Source organism: Poecilia formosa, unplaced genomic scaffold, assembly GCF_000485575.1.
Source record: "Poecilia formosa unplaced genomic scaffold, Poecilia_formosa-5.1.2 Scaffold276, whole genome shotgun sequence".
Lineage (NCBI taxonomy): Eukaryota > Metazoa > Chordata > Actinopteri > Cyprinodontiformes > Poeciliidae > Poecilia > Poecilia formosa.
In genome coordinates, this window is record NW_006800215.1 from 120,970 (window position 1) to 145,943 (window position 24,974).

Genomic DNA, 24,974 nt, shown 5'->3' on the forward strand with positions numbered 1-24,974 from the left:
GACACTTGGGAGGTATTAAGTCTCGGTTTCTGCTCCATCTAAATGACAACCTTCAAATAAACCCTTGGTGGAATATTTATGGCAACATAATCAGTTTGGCCAATGAGCCGTTCAAATTAACGGGGTCATTTGGCTGATCTTGTAGTTTTTACTTGCAGAGTTTCCTAGTCAATACCAAATTAATATAGCAGGATGTTGGTTCTGATGAAACATTTGGCAATATAAATATCTGAAATACAAATGCTGGTTTCTCAACATGAATGTTTTTACCCTACTATTCAATAGAAGGTAATAATAATAATTCATTGGAATAAATTGATGTTTTAGATACTTGTCAAATTTGCAGAAACAACATCAAGAAGTAAAACACTGCTAAATGCATTGTGTGTAAATCTAAAAATCCTGTTGAAAAATACAGAAGAACCCAGCTTTTTGATAGGAATATAATTACTCAATGGGGAAAATAATCCTACACTATATTTATTTGGTTTTTTAACAGTTATCTGTACCACAATTATTGGCAACCCTTCTACTAAAACTTGGTACAACTCTCTTTTGTCGGTAAGACAGAACTTAAACTTCTACTATAACATTTCAAAGGTCCAGTTCCTCTGTTAAGCTCATTCCAAAGATACGAAAAAAAAAAAAATGGATCTGTGGGCTGAAACAGCCATGGAAGAATACTGACGTTATGTCTACTGTGCATTTTCTGTGTGTATTTTATTGGATTTTTATCCTGCTAAGAAACCAAATTAAAATTCTTCTTTGCCAAAGGCCACAGGATTTTTATTTCAAATGCCCTGGTGTTTCAAAGTCTGTCCCCATGGGGTCATTGCAAGAGAAATAGCCCAAAAATACCAGGTGTGTTTGCACATGAAATCTAATCTTAGTCTGTTCTGACTGAGGTGTCTGGTTCAGTGTAAAATGTCTCAATAGCATCTACTAAATTCCACACACTATGCTTGACATGTGAGGACAAAAAAAAAAGCTTTTTTTTGTACCACAACTGCTTGAGGTGTAGATAACATCCAGTGGTTGTTATGGAGACTCCAGACATACTCTGCTGCGGTTCTCTAGCAGTGAGCTTTAGAGATTTTTTTTAACCTCCCTTGCCATCTGCTTGACTGTGTGTGGAGGCAAAATAAGCAGCCTGTCTGGTGGCAACTGGATAAGAAAATTGGACCCTTGTGTAAGAAAGTAAAATTCATTTATATGGCACTTCTAATGCAGAGGATTCGCAGCGCTTTGCAAATTAAATTACAAGCATATCTACAATATGAAGAGAAAGACTGTAAACAAGTGCAAGTGTCAGAAACTGATCAATTTAAAGTAAAAAAAAATGTTTCAGTTACGTTTGGGTTACAGGTAAGTTTGCGCTAGCAATTTTTTGTGAAAAAACAAAAACAACAAACAATTATTGCTTAAGTTAGGATTTTTGTCTCACTTGAAAAAAACATACCGATACTTAAATTAAAGTTAAAAATATTCAACTGCAATAAAAGATTAATTTCTTCTCTTTTCACACTTTCTTACCAAAGTCACCAATGAATGTGATTTGCACCTTTCCTTTCTTATATGACAATCTCCCGTGAACAAGTGTCATTTTAATAAAAACATTGCTCTGCTTTGAGAACAAAACATACAAGAAAACAAAAGCATCATGAAAGCCCTCCAAAAACAATTAGGTGAAGTTTTTAATCTGAATATTGTCTTAAAATGCATCCTTGCAATATCACTTTAAAAGTCAAAGCATTAGTTCTTCCTGGAGTAAGCATGGATCTCAGCCACCTCATTGGTCCTTTGGTAGCGTGTAGCTACCTAATAGCTGTTATGCTATTAAGCATAACAGCTTTTTCACTGTAGCTTGAATTCTACTGTCTTTAAATGGTTTTGTTTCCCTTTCCAGGCTGACAAAACATATATTATTTAACTGTTCATGAAATTTCTTTTAAAATCATTTAGTTGACTTTGTGTTCCTTAGTAGGTTCTCTCTAAGGAAAATCTTAATTTCTTACTCGTACAGGTCAGACAGTCATTTAACTCTTTTGCACAAACATAAAAATCCTACCTACTTATGTTTTATACCTGCTTGAGGGGGTAAATCCAACTTAGATAATGAACGATTATTTAGGATTAAACAAGGAGAGCAGTTATATTTTCACACAGAGCCTTGTTGATTTACATAGCTTTTTAAACTTAATAAATCAATTAAAATTTGCTTTGAGTGTTTTTTTAGGATGACAAAAAAAGCAATAATAGAAGAAAGCTGAAAGGGAGCAGATCAAAGCAGAGTATTATGCTCCATGTCATTGGATTGGGGGACATAATCTGCACTTTAGGGAACTAGTTAACACTATCATGCTCTAATTTGAGCTCTAATTTGAATTAAGTTTTGCACATCACCAAAGAAGCAACTCAAGAAGCAGGATATTTTTATTAGCAATGCTTTGTTTACTGTTGCACCAGCAACATGTTGATCCTATTCCAGGAAGCTATTTAAACAGGCCTCAGGATGCACCAAGATGAGGTGTAGCACAACACTTCAAACGCAATAAGCAGAGAGAAAACAAGAATTTATTGAAGAAAAAAAACAAAACAAACAAAACAAAAAAAAAAAAAAAACAAGCTCGTTTGTATTTTTAAGGCCTTAGTTTGGGCAGGAACGTTTAACCCCCGAACTGGTGCCAGCGGAGGAGGGCTTCAAAGTCTCGGCTCAATGTTTGAAACAGAAAAGAAAAATTCTGCCAATTGTGCTCGGATATTTAAGTCACTGGTTCACAGGCAAAAGTCAAAAACTGCATATCTTAAAGCCTCTTAAAATTCGTTCAATTAGTCAGAGAGATGTTCAAATCTCTGGCACACCGGCTGGGTAGACATATTCAATCTTGCTTTGTGTTGCTCTCTAAACTAATCTGTCACAAGCTAAAGACTACTTGTGGGACGGTTATCTATTTAGTGGGGGGAGCGAGTGACAATTTTAAATAATGAAAGCAGTGGCTCTCTCATTGTTCATCCCAAAAGCCTGCCAAGCTATTTTGTATTCAGATTATTGTCTTGGAGGCAGAGTGACATACTGCATAGTTTGCTGGTCCAAGCATTAGCATTTCTTTACTTGAAAAGCTGCACTTCATACTGACACTGTCATCATCATGTTGTCACATGTGCTGGTGTGCCAGCGCACCAGATGGCAGTTGTCACAAATCCCTAACCCTCACACACACACATGCACACGCACACACACACACACACACACTCCCTCCCCCACACTGATATGACACAATGACTGTAGAGGTGATGGACCACTCTTCTGCAAATGGTACTGCCCCTGGTGCATTCTTAACCTTTGCTGTGCATCACAATGCATCATATCCATAATCAGAAAGGATTTGTTTGAGTTCTGTGCTGCCGTGAAGAAAATCAAAGAGGACGTGAGCTTCCAGCTTACATTAGCATTAATTTCTGAACATTTATAAGCAGCTTCTATATATGTATTTTTTTTTAAATCTAATCCATGCATTGGTATAAAGCCTTATCATGGTTCTTTGGTACTAACGAATGTTAGAGTTTTATGTTGTGTTGAAATGTGTTGTTGGCAATGGTGGTGGGCGTTCGCACTGTAATCGGTGGGCTGCTGGTTCGCTCTCTGGTTTCTGCACTGAGAGAAGGCAGAGGGGTTTGATTTGTCACAAATGGTCTGTCTCATACTGTGTTTAGTGTGATGCAGAAGAACTTGACATATTCCTGACCCAAAGTCAGTAGAAAATGTTTGGGATGAGTTAGAATGGAGACTGTGAACCAGACCTTCTTATCCAACATCAGTGTCTGACCTCACAAACAGGCTTCATGAATGGTGAAACATTCTGAAAAACCTTTTCAAAAGAGTTTTAGCTGTTAGCTGTGGATGGTGACCTGATATTATATTAAAGTCTTTGGACTAAGAATGGGATGTCGTTCAAATTCGTTTGTGTACGAGGGCACCAGCAAATTCTTTTGCTGATATACTTCATGTTCAGGATTTCATGTTTTGGAGATTTTGTGCATATTATATTTTATTTATCTTCCGAATTACTGAAACATAATGCTGTTTTGTAATTTGCTCCAGTAAAGGACTGGAAAGTGGTCTAGGGTGTATCTTCTCTTGCTGACTCCAGGAGAAAGGCAGCAGCCCCCTGACAACCTGAACAGGATTAAATTGGTACAGAAAATAGCTGGATGGATGTAAGGTTGTTCCACTTGCAGCTTTGCAAAAAACAATGTTTTCTTTTTTTAATTTTAGTTAAAAATGTCTGAAAAGTGCCGACATTGTCTCTCAGGGCTCAGTGCCTCTTAAACTTTCTCCCACATGCTTGTCTAACAGGTGAGATTTAGACAGTGTTCGAAACAGATCTGTAATAGTCTAAGCCTGTTTTGTTACATAAAACTTGATTTATTGCAGACACGGTGCCGGTTTTGACAGGAAAAAAGTGTGCGTTCAGTGCGAATGCTGAGAGGGTTGGAAGTGGAAAACAACAATAAGTACTCAGAGATTACACAGCGAGGTACAGAGAGCGTTGCGTTTGGGAAATAAAGTGAAGTTACATTTATTTTTATATAAACATGACTACTGTTTTATTGTATTAATTCCTAGCTTCACTTAAAGATGCAAAACTTTAAAACGGTTTAGTATTAAAATCAACTTGCTTAATTATTGTATGACGATTTTCTTTACGTATTCATACCTCATGAAGTTTTTCATTTTATAACCACCGATTTCAATACATTTTCTAGGTAATTTATACGACAGACCAAGACAACAGTAACACACACAACTCACACAGTGCAGGATTGGAAAGCCGAAGGAATCATCCTCTTTAGACCACTCATTAGCGCGATCATGACTGTCTGCTTTTCCTCATCCTCCTGTCTCTCTTTCTTGGATCTGAGTCTAATGTTAAGCTCGTTAACACCTGTAACTTGCTGTCCATTTATTTCGGGCAGCTTTCTCTGCCAAACATGGGTTTTTTGGTCTCATCTGATCTGAGCAGCGCTCAGTGAGAGCAAGCGTTTAGGCAACACTGAATGGTTGCCACGGGAGATTAAATGATTCCTCAAACATGGATGAAAAAAATCAAAGCAACATTCCTGGTATCTTTTTGATGAGGAAATAACATTACAGCATAATGTAAAGCTCAAAAAAGTCAATTTTACATAACATTGCCCCTTTTCAAAGCCCACAAACCGTCACAGAACAGCCGTATTTGAACTAAGATGAAATGATGAACAGCTGAAATCTGTTTAGTAATTAGGTGCTTTGTTAAGGTACATATTTGTGCTGGCTTTTGTTATTGGTACCAGGGATACCGCTTGTTATATATAAATATATAACAAGTTATTCAGATCTTTTTTATATAAAATAACAACAAAAACTGAAAACCATGTATCATGTTATTTCCACTACACAATCATGCTCTACTTGTCTGCAAGCCACAGACAGTGTGTATTCCCAATGAAATATGCATGAAATCATGATGAAGTATGAAAAGGCCCAAAGTCACTGTTTAGACTGCACTGCTGTCTTTTGTTTACAGGTGAAAAAAAAAAAAGTACATCAGTTGTTTTCAACTTAGTCTGTCTTTTGGACCCACCTGCTCTGAACGACGATAGTGTATTGATAAAGGCGGTCGAAGGTGCAGATCTTCAGGTCAATGCTGGGATGAACAACCCATACAGGGTTGCTGACAGCCACACCGCTGACATGGATGGGTATCTGTGTGAATAGGATGTCAACCGAGACACGTTTTCATCAATAATCATTTGAGGTATTCTGCTAAACATAACATCCATCGATATAACATACTGGTTTTGTGTTTGCGTCAGAGAATCTGATGTAGAAGTCCATGATGGTCTCTCCGGGAACGGTTGGCTTGAATAACATTTCTAGCTTGACACTTTGAAAGGGTCCAATCTCTCCTCCTCTTACCTAAAAAAAAGGTCACAACACAGCAGGTAACAAAAGAAAAAAGAAACATAAGTTTTTTAAACTCATTTCTGAAAAACATTTCTAAACAAATGTGGGGATTCTTCATAAATCTCCTAATCCCATTTTTCACTTGAATTTCAACAAAGGCTAACATAAGCGTAACTTAATTTTGGTTTTAAGTCTTTGTTCAGCTTTGTCCAAGCACCAGTGCGCGTGAGCTGGTATAGTACACTGACATAGGTTTTAGCTCCCGTGTTCACAGATTAAAGCCCCAGATTGGAGCGTGTCACACATGTCTGAGCCGCAGTTGGAGCCATGAGCCGTCTGCAGTTTTGTCCCGCTGCCTATTTGTCACATGGGAACTATGTGTCGGAAAAGCTGTTGTCAACAAAACACTCAATTAAAACACATATTATTTGATTTATGCTAACTGATCGGCAATCACCTTTGACTGTAATGTTAGTGTTTAATCTAACAGTTAAAAAGTAATAAACAATCTAAATCCTCTTTGAAGTCCACTATGGTTTAAAAGAGGATAAGGAAGAGTTGCGTGCAGGTGAAAGGCTGGGTCCTCCTCCATGTAACGTCAGCGCATTGAGAACAATAAAAACACGAAAGGCATACGCTGCAGATGCAGCGAGTGACTCGGTGTTTTAATGGATAATCCACAATTGAAGACGCAGCCTTGAACCATTCGATGTGCACATATCTGTCAAGATGACAACAAAGCTGAAGGCATGCAGGCGCACGCAACACACAGTCACAAAAAGCACAGAGGGAGAGGTGATGCACCATTAGATCCCCACTAGAAAGATGTAATGAACCCTGATTGGCTCCACAGCTCCGTCTGGGCCACAAGGCATACGCAGCATCATGGTTAGAACAAGAAAAGGAGCGCAGAGTCTTCAGTAGCACTGTAGTCAAGAAAATCAATCTTTGCACGCAGAACAGATCATACGTCGTGAAGCAGATCAGCGGTTTAGACAAAAGAACTGAACAAACGCATCTGTAGATAAGAAAAATGCTCAGAAAATCCATACTCGAGAGTGAGGGTAAATCTGTTTCTCGTGAGCTCTTCGCTTCTCCTCTCCAATCACTATTGAAGAATCCACAGTGAAAACATATTCCTTGTTTAAAAATAACCTCACACAGCAGAATGAAATAAAAGTTTGAAAGCTTCAGACTATGGGAAGTATTATTAGCCCCAAATCAGTTTTCCCTGTAAAAACATCATTTACATCAGGTTGTACAACACATGCAGATACAGGCGCACAGTTAGCAGCTTGTGTTTTAAAAGCATTCCCCCAAAACAATGTTTATTAAAGTTCGTTTTACATATTTTATTGCAGTTAAAATACTATTCTACACTTACATTTCCAAGTGTAATATCGCAGTAGTCCACGAAGGTCAGGCTTACGCATGCGCCCATATCAAAGGAAAGATGAGTGTTTATGTCTGTATAAAAATAAGAACACATTACAGAAGAATAGTGCAGGGAAATGATGCATTGTGCTTTGAGGGAACAAATAGATCTATACATACAGGCAAAATCAACCAAGTAACTGTGATCGAACAAAGACACAGGAACAAGGCTGGTCAGTACCTTCGGTTACTATTACAACAAAAAATATTGTATTTGCATTGTATGACAAATACACTGCAAAAACACAAAACACAAGATTTAACAGACTGAAAACATAACATTTGGTGCATTTGGATTTGAATCAATGTTTTAATTTGACCAGCATGTTTCCACTGACTGGCAGCAATATGTACAGTTTGATTAACAGGGTAATGATGATAAAGACTAGGAGCTCATGAGAAAAGATGAATGGTTACCAATATTAGTGGAAACATGCAAAAGCTTGTGAGCAATTTTCTGACGAATTTGGTTGTAATGCCAGCAAAATATTTTACACTGAATATTGAGAAGGGTTCAAGTAATTTTTAAACATTCAATGATTTATTAAAGTGTAACAGTGTAGATTTTTTTTTTAGAGATAACAGTCCTAGAACATTTGACTTATTAAGTTATTATGCATTTTTGGGACATGCACTGACATTCCCAACTAAAACATTGTTTTTTCAAAGTAACTTTAAATCTAAATATAGTGGAAGTATGGGGTTTAACTTTAAATATAATGATGCAAAAGTGTGCATCTTGTTAAGATTCCTGTTTTTTGTTTTTGTTTTTCAGAGAAACCACTGCAAATGATTTCAAATTTTTCCCTTTAATATGACAAATGACAATATGTGAGTTTTTCCTTTAATATATTCAGAGTGATGTAGCTCCGTTGTTTTAGAACTTTGTGAGGCAGAAGCTCAGCTGGGAACTGATGCATTGCATGAGCAAGTGTTAATGCTCTGCGTTGCCATAGGGGAGTCAAGGATTTCTCAAATAATAATCAAAGCAACATTATAACATGGAATAACATTATAACATGATATAAAGCTCAAACTTTAAGTATCAAAAACTCCAAATTTTAAGAAGTGTGGATGTATACTACACATTTAAAAGCTAGTATATGCTGCAATACCACATATAAATGAAAAAAAAAGTCACTAAAATGGCACCGCTTCCATCTTCTACATTCAAAAAACACGACAAATTGTGAACTACCAACTTCCTGAAAATGTAATTAACTTCATGTGATTGACCAACGGAGAAGAAAGAGAGAAGAAAGAAGTGGAGATGCAGCAACCCAACTGCCAAAGCCTGTAGAGCAGAAGAAAAAAGCCCCGAATTGCTTATCAAAAGATTCAGCTGTGGAGAGTGCTGAGCACAGCGATGAAGACTATAGATGTGAGAGCACATAAAAGAGGAGATGCATCCTTGTCGCCAGCAGTGAGAGCAAGGTGAACCCTGCGCTTTCACCGAGTCCTCCTTTAGGATTTTGTTCCCACACAGACCAGATGTCTCAGCACCGATGAAGAGATAAAGCCTCTGCTCTCGTCCTTCATTCCAGAGTCAGTTTTATGTAAACTCTTGCAGTGCAGCTTCACAAAACATTTTTCAAATACAGCTAATCTGCGTAGCGATTCCGGATTTAGACACAGCAGTACGCTGAGCATACATGCTAATATGCTGCTAATGTTTGCCATCTGCTAAACCAAAACGGTGCCCATTTCAGACATCTTTCACTCCTGCCAAACGCTTGGTGGTGCAAAATGAAAAGTCACATTTTAAAACTGCAATGTCAGCCTGTGTGAATGTATGCTGCAGCAAATACTCACATGCCTGCTGCACTTTTGAGATTTCTAGTTGTAAGAACTTTGTGCAGGTTTAATCTGATAATTTTCTAATATTTTTGGCTAATTTTCTGAGTATCAGAAAACAAATTTAGAAGCATCTACTTGAAATGCACCAAATTTGAGGCTGTAAAGTGATCAGGTATGGAGACATTAAAGTTTAAATACTTTTGCCAGGCACTCTGCAATTTATCACCGAAAGGACTCTTTTACATATTTAATAACATCCTCCATAAGTCTTGCTCTGGTTAAGCTCTGCAGTATTTTTACCAGATTCCGTTGAAAAACTCTGCCGCTTTGCATGGACCTCCTCTAAACTCAGTGAATAAGAACTCTGGCGACTGGAATAAGTTATGTTTTCATTTTCCTACAAGCACAAAAGAAAAAAAAGACAAACACTTGCTCATTACTCATTCATTTTGTACGTGAAGGATTACAATGTAACTTCCCACTTTAAGTTAGAATAATGCTGAAATATTTGAGTTCTTTTACACAAGAATTCATTCTATTCTGACTTACTTTTATTACTTATTGTTTACATGTAGTACATAAAAGGGGAGGAAGTTTTAGCAACTTGTGACCCAAAAATCTGTGACCTGCTGTAATAAACCTTTCTTTGAGTCAGAAACCATGACAAATATACTGCAAAAACACAAAATCTTACCTGGTAATTCTGGTGTAGTTTCTAGTGCAAATACACTTAGGGCACTTGAAATATGACAAAACTAAGTCAGAAGCAACTTTTCAGCACCACATAGAGGCTTGTTTTAAGTCAACAATTCTTTAATATTGATGAAAAGTAATATTCCAGAGGCAGATTATTTCACTTGTTAAATGGGAAAAATGTCTTTCTATAAGTGAAATCATTTCCCAATGGGACGAGTACTTTTTAAAAAAAATCAGTATTAAGAAATTATTCACTTAAAAGAAGCTCCTATATATCTTACCGAAAAGTGACTTGTAAGTTAGTTTTGTCTGATTTCAGGTGTGCAATGATGTCTGCACTAGGCACCAGACCAAAAATACTTCATAAGATTTTGTGTTTTTGCAGTGCAGAGCAATTTCTGAGTTTTATACTGATGGCTGACCGGATCTGCGTTGGCAAACTCCTGGGATGGCATCTGGACATGCCTCCTTGCTGCAGAGAGATGCATGGAGGTGCCCACGCTGAAGAAGCTGGCCAGCGCTCCGTTGTTGGTCAGGGTTATAGTCCGTGAAACACTCTCGCCGACAACGTGCGAGCCAAAGTCAATAGACTGGCAGTCAACCTCCGGCTAGAGAGAAAACATGCACAGATAAACACCGTATAGTCAGATGAGTTCACTGCCAATTACTGACAAGCTGCCACCTCATGTTCACAAAGGTTTTGATGCATTAACAAATAAACCGATTAAAGAAAGTGAGCTTAATTAAACTGGTGTACCAACTTAGTCATGAAGTGCTGTTCCTATGAAACTAGATGAAATGAAAGCAGTGACTAATAGTTCAGTGTCCTCCGTTTTCATGTTCCTCTTCTGTTCATTTGGACAGGGCTATGAAGTTCCACCTGTGAGTAAACATCTCTACTGACTGTATCTCTGCAACATCTGCTTGTTTTTTCCTGTGCCAGTTTTTACTCGGCTCCACTGTTCTCTCGAGCATATAGCCTTTTCTTTTTGTTGTTGTTTTTTTTTTTGATGCTTCTTGGTTTTTATGCCCTCGAGATTTAGGCTTGTTTGGACTGAGCTGCCGTGTACCAAACCTGTGAAGTTATCACTCACGTTTTTTTATGCCGTCTGTCTCCAAGCGTACAACTGAGACTTGCGTGTGTTGTTATTATTTTATGTAACAGACACATATCTAAGCACTAGATGCACACTGCACATGTGTGGTAGAGTCAACAAAAATGGACAAAAAAATTATTGCATAAAAAAAAAACAGGAGAAATTCACTGAATCAGATTAGAAGGCTAATTCAACAACAGGTAAAAGCATTCTTTTGGTTTTTAATGAGTCTACTCACGCTGCATTTCTTTATGGTGCATCTGACCGGCACAGAGAAGGGGCCAAAGGTTGATTCAAAATAAATTTCTCCCTCCAGGTCTTCGTTAATCTGCAGATATCAGATAACAAGTGAAATTGGGTTCTGACATAGGAGGAAACAAGCAGTGATAAGAAAACAAACAAAAAAAAAAAACAAGAAGCAAAACACTGAACAGAGTCAAACGTTCAACAAAATTACCCCACGCCCCCTAATGTTTTGCTCAGGCTTTTGGGACAATGTAGAATGACGATAAGATTGCTTAACTCCATCAGCTGACTGAAGGAAGAAGTGAAAGGGTCAGTTTATTGTCAAGGTGATTGACAGGAAGCGTCTGTCATTGCTTTAAAGTTTATGTAAGTCCAGGACCACAAAAAAACAAAAAAAACAAAACAGAAAAATGTATTCAATACTAGACTCGAGCACAACCACTCATTGAACCTGGTGTTCAAAGATTGTAAACTAATTTTTCTTTCTTGTTGCTTACAATAAAACTAAGATGTCCAAAACGTAAATGGAAAACATTTGACAAAAAAAAATGTTATCAACAGTACAACTTTCGTCTAATAGGACAAACGTAAGACCCATTTTGTGTTTCATGTCACAGTTTTCTTTTCAGTAAAAACCAGGCTAGTTTGTTCATTTCATTAAACTTTTGTCTGTTTATCTTTTGGGGGTAAAAATGTGTGCATTAGCCTAAATTTGCAATTCACATGTACGTTCAACCCAACAATATGGACCCACATGGCAAATGGTTTGGAACCACGTCTAAGACAGTGTTAAAGATAACACTGTTCTAACAAACATAAGATAGTATTTTAGTACCAGACTACCAGTTTAAAAAAAAAAAAAGGAAAGGCAATAAACTAAAAGACCTTACAAAGCAACAACAGTCATTACTTTACACTACTTTGAATGATTACAAGTGGGTCATAGAAAGCAGTGTGTCCCAATATGCAGGTCATATTATGTTTTTCAGCCTCTTGGTGTCTGAATAAAGTGCTGACAGGACTTACCAGAGGGTGGAATATAACCAGTATTTCACAAGACATCCCAGTAGATAAGGAACCAGGAGGCTGAAAGCTGAAACACAAATAAAAGACAGCATTTTAGACAACTTACCGAACAAGTAGTGTTCTCATTCTAAATATGAATTACAATCAAGGTAAAAACATTTTAAGTTCGAGGGTTTAAATGTTTAAAGGATCTCACTTTCACCTGCTTCAAAAACGGTTTCTTCAAGAGTGCAAAAACCCGACACAACCTCCCCTATGTCGTGATTTACTAAACAAGGATAGAGTCAAAATGACCCAGAAACCTACATAGTACAGTCTGGCAAATATGTAAAATAACAAAATTAAAAAGGGTTTACTTACTATTCCCAAATCTGTAAAAGTGTAATTTATTATAGATGTTTGTTTTTATTTTCATTCGCAGCACAGAAAACGTTAATGGAACCTGAGTCAAAGTATAATAAAGGGCAACATTCTGCGTATTTATATGTAACAACGGTCCAGTCAATTTCCAGGCTTTAATGAAATTAAGAATCTGTGGTAAGACAGTAATGAAAATGACACTCTGTCTCGCCTAACCTTCTACTACTCCTCCTCTGCAGGAAAATGGGGAAACATTTTTAAAACCATAAGTTATATACATTGCTTCACATTAAAATTTATGCATCAAAGTTTTTGATTGTAACGTGAGAAAACGTGAAAACATCTAGTGGGCGTTAAGACTTTGAAAAGCGTTTGTTCAAGTTAAATGTCCGTAAAATAAACGGCCATGCCCAATTTGACAGTCTGTAAAATCAACATGCAGTCTGGATATCTTTCTGTACTTACAGAAAAGTACAGAGAGCAAACGGACCAGTAAAGTAGGTTTATTTTGGCCTCCCATTTGAAGTTGTTGGTTCAGTCCTCGGTTGGAGAACTTGGCGCGGATACAGAGTTTGCTGCTGTGAAATGGAAACGTATGAAAGAATCCCACCTGGTCACTAGGTGGTAAGTGGAAAACGTCCTATTGTACCTCAAAAGCGTTTCCCTTTTCATCTGCGGGTAAAAAAAAAAATCACCAGTGCTTTTGCTATTTTCTAACTTCAAGACAGGTGGCATGAAAAGACATGCGAAGAAAAATAGAGCAGTTCACTTGGGATTAAATGCTGAGTGAGGCAGTGTTTGAAAAAGCCTGCTACAGCCCTACATAAACTGCTGCGAATGAGGCCAGCGTGTCCGCTGCAGAGGACTGAAACCATGAGGCCGAAAAATGTGCTTTTTACAGTATCAGTGGCAATTCTGTGTGCTGAATTATACAGTTGTAGCAGTACCCACTGGCTTCACCCACAGTAAATCAATAAGCAATCTAGTCATAAGTCACAGCTAGAGACCCTCATACTCATTCACAGCCACTTCTAAAACTAATCTACAAAAGCTTCAAAACTGTGTCTGATGTGTCTAAACATCTGAAATAAGATGTATTTCCAAAATACTCTCTTATTCTACGTTAACTGAGATTTTCTAGAGGGGGGAAAAAAACAGCTGAAGAACTAAACGAGTAACTTTTAGATTTATTTCTTCCAACTCTAGAGATCCTTCATGTTGATATTTAGGCCAAATATTGCAATATTCATTTAATCAGAAATGACAATGAAACTGCTCGGCAGATTTTGCTGTTGAAATAAACATGACCCCAGAAGGAAAGGTTTAAACTCAAAATCCATCGTAAACAAGTGTACTGAAACAGCAAACAGATCCAAGCGTCAAATGGTTTTCTGCTGTAAGTAAAATTAATCGTGACTCATTTTCAAGCATTTGGGCATACAAAAAAATAAAATAAAAATCTTGTCCGTTTGCACATTTCAGAATGACACAAATAAGCCCTTGCATACAAATCTTGTACATTAATCAGGAGCGCACCATCTACAGTCAATGAGAAAATTTCAACACCTCATTAATTATTCAGTTCTTTACTAGGAAATGCTTACATATATAAACGTCAAATCTTTGGGGAAAAAGTGGTTTAAGTACATGAAAACAACCAAATTAACCCAATTTTACTCAATAAAAAAGAAGACATTTCGTAACTAAGGGAAAAGTTTGAACAACCTGCACCCAGCAGGTAAAATAACTTTGAAATAACTTTCTACTTTGGCTGAAATAACTTCAGTGAAATGCTTTTAGAAACATAGACCAGTCCCTGAGGAAATTTAGTTTAGATCTTTTAATGTTCCTTAGAGTCAATTAAAACAATCTGGGTTAATGTTTTAAACTTGTGAAAGTATTTATTGCCAAGATATACAACAAACTGCTAACTAAGGTTTGCATAATTTTCAAGTATTCTTAACCTGGACTAAATAAATAATTTTACAAAAAGTGTTATGTACTCAGATTTTTGCTTCGGCACTTCCTCTACAGACTTATTTGTTATCTCACATCTGAGTTCAGGAACACACATAACCCAGAAGGATGTTTTCCGCTCAGCCCCCCATTTCTGACACGTGCTAGTAAGAGTCACTAAACGCAGCATCTACACTGTGGCTTTTTACCAAATCTGGCAGAAACCAGGCTTTCCCTGTTTGAGTCTCAGTAGAGAAACGATGAAGTGGAACCCACTGTGAAATGGGTGTTGGAGGGGAGGAAGCCATTTTTAGAAATTCAGGGGGCGTAGAGGAAACCATGGGCTGATGTGAAAAAGCCTGGCGTACTCCTCGTTCTTTGTGGTCATCACGACTGATCTCAGTATTGTAGGTTTGAATGTGTGACTAATCGGGGTTTTACACACTAGTACACATGAATAATCAAAGGCAGGTGTACAACAACATAATTACCTTGCCTGCAATTTTAACCAGTTCTGTTTTTACATATTTTACAACTAACAATTGTACTTCTGTGCTATTTATCATGTTCCTTGGCTTTGATGTTGTACTGGGTTTGGTTGTATGCTGCTTCCTGAAGTGATGTGTAAACATTATATTTCACCAGAGAATATTATTGCAGGAGAATCCATCTTGCCAGGTGCCAAGTTATGCCTTTGTGGCCACGGCAACGCTGTTTAAGCCACTTAGCAGTGAGAAAAAAGGCCCCTAAAGAGGAAAGTGTACAATCTCAATAGTAAATAATTATACTAGAAATCTGATGGGGTTTTTTTTTAATTGATAGAAATAATGGTAAAGTGTCCTCAGAAAGTATTCACACCCCCACGTTCCCACATTTGCACCCACAAGCTTCAATGTATATTGTCGAAATAATATGTTATTGACAAAGTAGAACAACGTCCGGAGGAAAAAGAGGAATGCTAAGAATGTAAAAAGTGTGGCAGCTCATCTAATTTAAACAGCTGCTCTACTGAGGATTTGTTAGAGTTGGTGTGTGGGTCGCCTTTTTTTTTTTTTTTTTACTAAAACACAACAAATTCTGCAGCACGTTAATGTTGTCAAAGTCAAGCTAGCATAATTACCTACTTCCCTCTCCCTCTGAATATTTTTATTTAAACTTTTTCCTGACCTTATTATTTAGTTGTGTTGATAATTAGTAGCAAAGCACTGTGTCCCATTTTTATTTACAAAAAATATGTAACATGCAAAGATTTCAGATTTAGGGCGTTATATTGACAACAGGACAGCTACAACCAACGCAAGTCATTGTTGACAAACAGTTTTTTGCCCTCCAGCAGGAAGCTGGGATCTTTTGCGTGTGTTAGTTTCCAAATGTGGCCAGAAGTTCATGTCTGTCACATGTGAGTAAGGAATGGAGAACTAGAAGGTGATATATTCAGACAAGCGATCTCACACCCGCGCTCCATAACAGTGTCAGTAGTTTCCAGCTGACCCTCCCATAGCCTACAAGACTCTTCATCCAGTCAGGCAGAACGAGGAGAGAAGTCTCCACATCAAGCCACGAAAGACCTAATGGGAAAGCCATCCTCAGAGAGTGACCTGGAGAACAATGCATCTCTGCTTGGCCTGTGGGCTGCTGGCAGGCATCACAGAGAGGAGATAAAAGAAACATTGACTGACTCATTTATCGGAGACTCATGAGAGGAGCTGTGCGCGTGGTGATCCAAGCCGGCCGTCCATATGTGGGAGGACAGGCTTTGCGTTCACGCATATTCCATCATTTAAAAAAAAAATAAATGAAAAATGACAAATGGTGGCAGGGTTTCTATCTGCTGATGGAAGAGAGAGTGCTAATAATAAGTGTTCTGGAGGCTTTTAACAGATGATGCCCATTTTTCCACATATTAATTTAGGAGGCCACTGTATCACAATTATGCTGCATTTTTAGAGCAAATTCAACACTCTAAAGATTAGCAACTCTATAGAGTTTTAATAGCTAATAATAATAATAATAATAATAATAATAATAATAATAATAATAATAATAATAACGCAACACATGGAGCAGCACGGTTGATTAAATATGATAAAAGTTACAGGAGGTGAGCAGTGCTGTTGATTTGTGTTTCTTTCATCCACTGTATATCAGAGGAGCAGTAAGTTTTTCATCAGATTCAGTTTGTTTTATCTGCACTGGTAAACTATGATGTTTTATTAACTTTCTTCAATTCAAAGTGACTCTTTTATGCCTTTTTAAAACAAACAAAAAAAGACCATGTTTTTTGGTTGAATGTTTGAATATTCAACCAAACTTGAGTATGAACTCAAGCTAAGGGAAGCTTCTTAGTTAAACCAACTAAGAACAGCAAACATCAAGCTACAGTTTCAGACAAACTCTTTACTCTTTTGCTTACTTGACAGAGATGAAGTCCTTAAGTGCTGCAGAGATTCTGATAAACTTGCAAAAATTAATAGTGTAGGAGATGTTTGTCAGGACAATTCTCTTCTTATACCTCTTCCCAACTTCAAAGTCCTAAAACAGACCGCTTACATCAGTCAGCAGAAAAAAACAAGTAAAATTCCACATTGTCTGATTAATTTACCACTGTTATGCATTGTGTATATTGTTTGGGGTGACACTTTTACTGAAGGTAGTACCTTAAAGAGGACGACTTCTGGCTTGCTGGAGAATGGAGGCCGTTTCAACTCTTTCTCATGCATCCTTTTGTCAGTCGCAGTTAACATCCCGTTGTCCGTGCCAGACTCACCTTCCTTAACTTCTGACTTTGCAGAAGATAAGACAGGCTTCTGTGACCACGAAGCAGAAGAAAAGCTATTGAAAACACTCTCCACACCAGATGTCTACATAAACTGTAGAAACAGACAAATAATCTCTTTTTTTTGCAGTCTGTGTAACATTAAATGAGATTACGTATTTCAGGTCTTTGATTCTTTCAGTCGTATTATTAAAAAAAAACCAATACTCACAATACAACAGCAGCTGTATATGGTGCTCATTCCCCAAATATGACAAAAAGGTCATATAATAATTCAAATTACATCTAAAACTGTGCGGCTTGGTATCCTAGTATTTGTAATTTGGTTTTTTTCTAACTGCTGCAAACACTTTGTTACAAAGAGAACATCTAATCACCATCCTCCTTCCCCTCGTTAAGCTTTGTTGTTTTGTTGTGTTTTACTGCTGTGCTGGACTGTAGCCTTTAATGAGGGCATCAGTCTGATCTGTATGTTCGCAGGAGAGATCCCTTCCACTTGACTTGTCACATGTTCAGATCTCTGAGCTGTAGCGCCGCGTTCGCTCTGAAGCCTCAAAGGAACCAACGCAATGGGAAGCGAAGCCTGTCGCCCTTCATTTCAACTGCTTTAGGACGCTGAATGAGACAGTGAGCCAACTCACCTCTGTGGCAGCGAGCTAATTCAGAGACACTCCTACTCTTGTTGTTCTTTCTAAACTTTTAGTGATTGCTGGAAATACATGCAATGGTTACTTTAAGGAGTTCTGTAAGCGTAGTTCCACGAGATATTCTCTTGCAACCTACAGTTGAATTGATTTAATAGTTTGAAAGGATGGTTTAAAGGTGAGTGGGGATTTTCTACAAATAACAACCCTGAATCTTTTTCTTCTATTGTTAAATGTTACAGTACATCCAATGCTGTGCTGGGTATTTGTGTCTGGTACATAAATATTTAATATGTTCCTTTTTCCAATCCAGGAGCTCAGTAAAATGTTAATACTGTTTCTGTTGCCTAAAGAAAGGGTTCCCAAAAAGATTTATTCTAATTACTACCTCAAGTATTATTATCAAGTTTTCAAAACAAACAAACAAACAAACAAACAAACAAAACAAACAAACAAACAAACAAAAAAAAACAACAAAAAAAAACAAGTTGGCAGAATTTATAAAAAAGTGATGAAACAGAATTTGGACTCTTAAGAAATATTAATTTTATCCATCTGCAATACATGTTTGATCGAAGGATGGAGTTAACTTGTTCGTTCCGTTTGTGATGAAAATCTGAAAATGTACTAGTTTGAGGTTAGAAATTTAATTTGGAATTCCTGAAAAGTTGACATTTCAAGTGCAAAAGTTACATTTTTCTTTCCAACACCAACCCAAACAAATCCAACATGGTCGCTGCTTGTTTAAAACGCACTTACAGTTGCAAAATTTGCACTTTTCATTGAACATTTTCTCAGACTTAGTGCTGGATAACATCTGGTTGTGTGTTTCTACGGAGTTGAAATACACAGAAAACATATTATTATTCCAGATGGAGAGGTCCTCTTTAGTTTTCAATGAATAAAGAATAAATTCCTTCATATCTCCAAGTTAAACCTTATATTTAACGGCAACTTGCCAAACAAGATTTTTTTTTTTTTTTACTGCTAAATGAATCAGTCAGAGAAGGGCCAAACAAACTTTGCATATTGATGGCGGGTGTGGAGAACCTTGTGGAAATCCTTCCTACATCTTCTGGAATTGTCCATTTGAGGTTGAAATTGGAGAAACAATTATCTCTGTTATGTGTTTTATTAACTGAAATACATCTCTCCCTCTCTCTCTCCCTCTCTCTCTCTCTTTCTCTCTTAACAATTTATCTGGATTCCCTGGATTTATTTAGATTCCCTCCAGTATTTCCTCCAGTGACTAGTTTTTGCTTAAGATCTTTTGCCAGCTGGTAAACATGGAAACTCTTAAAGAAAGAAAAAAACAAAGGGAAACACCTTTGGGAATTTAGCTTAAATATGCAAATAAGTAAATATCAGCAATATCATTTGGGATAATTAGCTAAGCTTTATTATAGAGTAACTGGATTTAGTAATAAATGATATTAATTGTGCACCAACAAAAACTCAAAACTGAAATTAAACCATCGTATTAGTTTAAGGTTTTGGACACATCGATAACTAGGTTTTTGCTAGCATTTTATTTTCCCCTATCTCCTGTACATGTTGAGTCTTTCTCATGAAGAGGTGATGTTATGTTTGGATACTGTTCTACAGTTTGTAGTCTGACTTGTTATTTCATTATTTCATTCCCTCCATCACTGATCTTCTAATAATAAAAATACATTTAAAAATAAGCTCTAGCATAATTTGAGTAATTAAATGACCATTGTGTTTGTTATCGTCATCATTTTAGACAAAGATTTACAAAAGTAAAGCAGAAGTAGAAGCTGTTCCTAAATATAACACTGAAGCAGGCAGGTGGATATTATTGTCACTTACGAATAGTGTGTGTGTCAGTCGAACTGTGTGCCATCATCACAAAGCGTGCTCTTGGTGACACCTACTGTAGCAGGATGTGACACGAGGTCAGCGGTAAATGTTATATTTATCCATCTGTTTTTTGACACACTGTGTCAACAGAAAAGTGCCAAAACTCTAGCACACACAGTGCCTAAACTCTACACAGGTATGTATTTTCGATCAAACTGGAGTCCTTTAGAGGAGTTATTTTTTTTTTGTAATCTGAACACACCTGAAATTTACTGATTAAGTTTGGTCTCCTGGGAGACGTCTGTCCATGTGGACAAGCATCTCGGATACTTTAGCTGAGTTTCACACAGGCTTGAGCTACCTGACCTGACAGATCGTGTTATTCTATGTCTCTTCACCTGCCAGAAATAAGACTCACTGTAAGCATGAGGTGGTTCATATGATATTCCACCCTGATCCCAACACCTCAACAAACACCTCTCCACCAAGCACTGGGAGCCTCTGCTGCTCCCTGCAGAATATTTACGTGGCTGCTGAACAGTACATGATTTATGGCTCTTTATATTTAGCAAGTTCAGATGAATTTGCTTTAGGCGGAAAGGTTGTGTTGTTTTAGTGCACCTTGCATTCTTGTTCCCACAGCCCGGAAAATTCAGGCTCTGCGAGGAAGTCACTGGGGGTGCTGTAGTCGGTGCGTTTGTGAGCAATCTCATCCATTTCCTCCATCTCCATTTTGAAGTTTTCGCCGTCAGAGGAGGTTGAAGAAGACCTGGGGATGGTACTGCACTGTCTCTTAAGTTGGGAAAATGTAATGAAACACATTTGTGACCTCACGTACAAACACCGTCGTGCCAAAGTTAAATAATACCCCTTGAACTTTTTCACATTTTGTCACGTAACAACTAATTTATTCTATTACGCTCCCATTTTATGTGCTAAACCAGTCATTTGCTATGGCTTCACATTTAGAATCGCTGTCCTGCTGGAAGGCAAGCCTTCACCCCAGCATAAAGTCTTTTGTGACGTCTAAAGCTGAGCTTACACAGCATGACACTTTCAGTAGCTGCATTTAGCTCCAGCTCAAACTGTATGACTACATCGCAGGGTTCAATATCTCACAGCTCACAAATGAGAACTTCTCACACATTAGGTGTGTATTCTTGAAATCATAACCGCAAAGAAGAAGAGGAAGAAAATTTCGCAAATAAGGAAATGTTCGCCTGAGAATGAGAGGATCCTCCACAAAATCAAACGATTCCCAATCCTTACCATTCTGTGCGGTAAAAAGTGTAAATCTCCCAGGAAAACGTATTGAACTTTGGTAGTTATTAAATGCCAAACTGTGGAAAAACTTCAAGGTGTGTTAATACTTAATGGGACACAAAAGCATCATAGATGCTGAGACCTTCTCACCGATGTTGGTGATGTAGGGGCTGATGGGACTTTGGGCTCCAGGTAAGACAGCAGCACCTCTCTTCCTTGCCTCAAAGATGAGAACTTGTCATGAGCTGAGAGATTGGGAGGCGGTGCCTTGCTCCTGCCCTTTACCAGCTGTTCCTCCTGAAGAATTTTTGCAACGATCTCCAGTCTCTTTGACTTCTGGCTCTCTTCGAATTCCCTTAGAGGTGTAAATCAACAACACTGCATTATGCTGAAATGGGGTCATGCATTCCTCAGCACACAGAGAGAAAACACCCACACGTTGCTGCACAGAGTGGGAGCGGAGGACATACATGTAGCTGAGGAAAGAAGAGGAGAGAGGAGGACATACTGTTGTTTTCGATTTGTCTCCTCTAGCTGTCTCTTCAGGTACACATGTTTGAAGCCGTTGAAGCCTTGAGCCTCCAGGGAAGCTTTTAGGTGTCTTTCGTCTTGTTCTTTCTTCAGGACTTTTTTCTTGGCTCTTTTTTGCTGAACACGCAAACTCTCCTAAAGTGACAGAGCTAAATTAGGAATGGTATATTTGACAGAAGCATAATCATCTTTAATTGGAAAGTACATACATCAGAGGAAGTATGCATTATTTGTACAGAATGCATACCATATAATAAAAACATTTTGAAAAATGTTTTTCAATTTTGTTGTTGCTTTTAACAACTCTAAAATGACAACGTATAAATAGGCCGGTGCCACATAAGGCATCTGCAGGAAAAAAAAAAAAAAAAAAATCTGAAACAAAAAATGAAACACTTAAGTTTTGTTCTGCTGCTCACTTGATTGGCTGCTATGTTAGACTTTAGAGACTCAACAGCCTGTATCCTCCTTTCGATAAACTCCCTGTTCTGCTGCTCCTTCTCCGCCACTTGCTGATGCAACCTAGAAATAAAATGCACACAAACAGCGGCATGGAGGTGTAGAGAAAACAAGAGTGAGTTTGCTGCCCGGCGGAGGAGCAAACTCCACACGCAGCACAAAGCCTTAGACCTGGGATGTGGTTTGACAAAGCTATCCGTCCTTTATTTTTACTTCTTGTGACCGTGTTTTGGTGACGTAGGTTCTTGCACACAGAAAAGATGTGAATTTCAACACTTTAAATAAATACTGTAATTTTTATCACACTTGCCCTATAATGAGTGTACTGGAACTGTCAAAAATGTTGCTGAGCATTCCTAATTAAACAGCTGATGCAGAGAAAGCAGGGAAGAGCTAGAAGGAAAGGTAAGCAAAGACTATTCATACAGTAGTAACACAATGTCACCCTTACAAACTAATGTCAACATGCCACAATTAGGTCCATGGTTTGACCCATGCACATTTTGCATTTTCTGTCAGTGAGATTAGTCTGACATCAAAAGAAAACATTGAAAAATCTCCTTTTTTTTGGATTCCATAAATACAATACGGTTTTCATAAATCTGAACTTGCGTCGTAAATAATTCTGTTCAACGCTGAATCATCCACTTTGCATTTTAGCAGTCTGAGTATTTCGGATTTTAAACTAGAGATGATTAAATGTAGTCGAGACTCTTCAAAAACAGCTAAATAACTCTTTAGTACCGAGTAGCAACATGAAAATTAGATGCCAGTTGAGTCATTGCTCAATGACTCAACTCATTTCTTACCGTACTTACACTGTGGACAACACAGAAAGGGCCTGTTTCCCATTGATTACATATGCAATAAATACGCAATAAAAATCTTGTACGGCGCACAGGTGACAGATCGGTTTTATTTTTCAAAGTGGACAGAAGCCATGATGCCCATATTATGAGCTAGTACCAGATTTTGATCCGTTCCTTTCTCTTGTACAACACTGGTGTCTGAATCAAAGCACTTACATATGTCCTGTCTATTTACCATTTAATACACTGACGCTGCGCCAGTGAACAATCAATAGGACAGGCCGTCTCTCCTAATAGTCTGCAGAGACAGTGACTGTCTTGTTGCGGTGTGACTCTGTTCACGGTTTATTGGGGATTACCTTTTGTTGCTCTGCCTCAAGTACTTGGCAGCTATCTTTCGGTTTGCTCGAGACTCTTCGGTCTTCCTTTGACATTCGATCTCCTCCCCCTTCAGCTTGGCTGCCTGTTCACTATCAGAACACAAACAAGATTTCAAAACATTAAGGAAATGTATTTTCCTTACTCCTATATAATTGGAAAAAACAAAAAAAAAGGGTCTGATCAACTAAGAAACGAAGATCAGGAAATGATAACGTGTGTATTCTGCTTCAGTGTGATGAACGACGCAAGCTGTCGTTGGCCCTACTCCATGAAAAGCTTCATGCTGCGTTGACGGTTTTGGCTGACTTTCTTCTCCTGCTCCAACCTTGTTACCGCCTTCTGTGCTTTAAGGACCTGGAAGAGCTGCTCTTCTTCCTCCACCTCTTGGCGGAGCACGGAGACGTTGCCAAGTTCCACCTCCATTTCATTCAGCTCCATTCTTAGGAGAGGAGAAATTTGGAAGTAAGCAGAACAAAATGTACTGACATCTTGCTAATGCAGGATTTAATCTAGTTCTTAACATGGGGCTGCAGACGGGAGTCTGCAAAGGCTTTATCAAACATTAAAACTGAAAAATGGTTTCGCAATGTTTGGAAATAAAAAGCAGCTTCATTTTATCTACAACTCAGCAGCAATGACATAAGAAACTCTCGACGATAAAGTTTTTCTCTTGGTTGCGAAGATATTCCTCGCATTGGCTGTCTCGTTCTTTTTTGTTTACTCCTCAAAGCAGAGGCAGTGATCAAATCAGAGCTAATGAGAGGACTGCCCTTTCCGTGCAGTCGGAGTGCCTGTCAAACCATGTTGGAACAAACAAACCGTCTTCACGTTGAACTCACTCATGTTGCCTCAGTTCGGCGTGGATTTGGCCTTCCAGCTCTTTTTCATTCTGCAGGTTTTGACACAACAACTTGTGCTGGGTGCTCAGTCGAAACACAGCCACACTGTTAAATAAGGACAGGAATGAGTGGAAAGAGAGAAATAGCTTGGGTCACCAGTATGTCCTTATAAAGTACAGAATAGTGGTGGGTGCTATGGACTTATGGTACTATTGTGATAATGATAAAAAAAATTATAAAAATGCTACAACTTCTTCTTAGATAACTGTATGGCTGAGACTGCCTGGCACAGCATTCGTAGGCTCACAGATACAAATACTGTTCTATTAGAAATAGGTTTCTTCAGGACACTACTTACTTAATGAACTGCAGTAAATGCCCACCCCTATTGCGGATGATTTCACTTATTTTATATCCACCTGTTGTCGTTTGCCTTCTCCTGCTCTATTTCCCACTCCAGTTGGTCCTTCTGCTCCAAGCAGCTTCCTATATTATGACGGCAAATTTTCAGCTTTTCTCTAAAGAGAAAAGAAAATTGAAAAATGAAAAGCTACACTGGTGAATTATTATTATACATATATATTTTTACATCTTGACATGTTAAATCCACAAACTTGAATATACGTGAACTTTATTATTTTCATTTTGAAACGTGGCAAAATGTGCAGTGGTTGAATTCTAAAAGAAACAAACTAATTTAGTCATTATATTCTTGAAGTTGAAAGATTTATTTTGATTGGTGTAAGATGTTGAAATTATGATTCTTTTTCTTCAGGGGCAAAAAAAACCAAACTACATTCTCTTATTAGAGGAAACCGGTGCAGACTGTAACATAACAGATGCAGACCGTTTGAAAGACGGCTGTGCTAATGTTCCATTAAACTGATGCTTA

General features: G+C 37.9%; 1 protein-coding gene across 3 annotated transcripts in view; it reads right to left on the bottom strand.

Annotated features, from left to right (window-relative positions):
* cfap74 (cilia and flagella associated protein 74) overlaps positions 1-24,974 on the bottom strand; it is a 62,151-nt gene that overhangs the window by 33,883 nt on the left and 3,294 nt on the right. For all 3 annotated transcript variants that reach the window (XM_016681305.1, XM_016681306.1, XM_016681307.1), the window contains exons 5-21: positions 24,502-24,600; positions 24,083-24,187; positions 23,509-23,682; positions 23,222-23,332; positions 22,014-22,116; positions 21,572-21,729; positions 21,214-21,418; positions 20,422-20,592; positions 17,217-17,366; positions 16,973-17,091; positions 12,244-12,310; positions 11,210-11,299; positions 10,297-10,482; positions 9,479-9,575; positions 7,332-7,414; positions 5,837-5,959; positions 5,625-5,746 (exon numbers count right to left, since the gene is read on the bottom strand). In XM_016681305.1, coding sequence (XP_016536791.1) covers positions 5,625-5,746; positions 5,837-5,959; positions 7,332-7,414; positions 9,479-9,575; positions 10,297-10,482; positions 11,210-11,299; positions 12,244-12,310; positions 16,973-17,091; positions 17,217-17,366; positions 20,422-20,592; positions 21,214-21,418; positions 21,572-21,729; positions 22,014-22,116; positions 23,222-23,332; positions 23,509-23,682; positions 24,083-24,187; positions 24,502-24,600 — 2,163 coding nt within the window. The remainder of the gene's footprint in view (positions 1-5,624; positions 5,747-5,836; positions 5,960-7,331; positions 7,415-9,478; positions 9,576-10,296; positions 10,483-11,209; positions 11,300-12,243; positions 12,311-16,972; positions 17,092-17,216; positions 17,367-20,421; positions 20,593-21,213; positions 21,419-21,571; positions 21,730-22,013; positions 22,117-23,221; positions 23,333-23,508; positions 23,683-24,082; positions 24,188-24,501; positions 24,601-24,974) is intronic.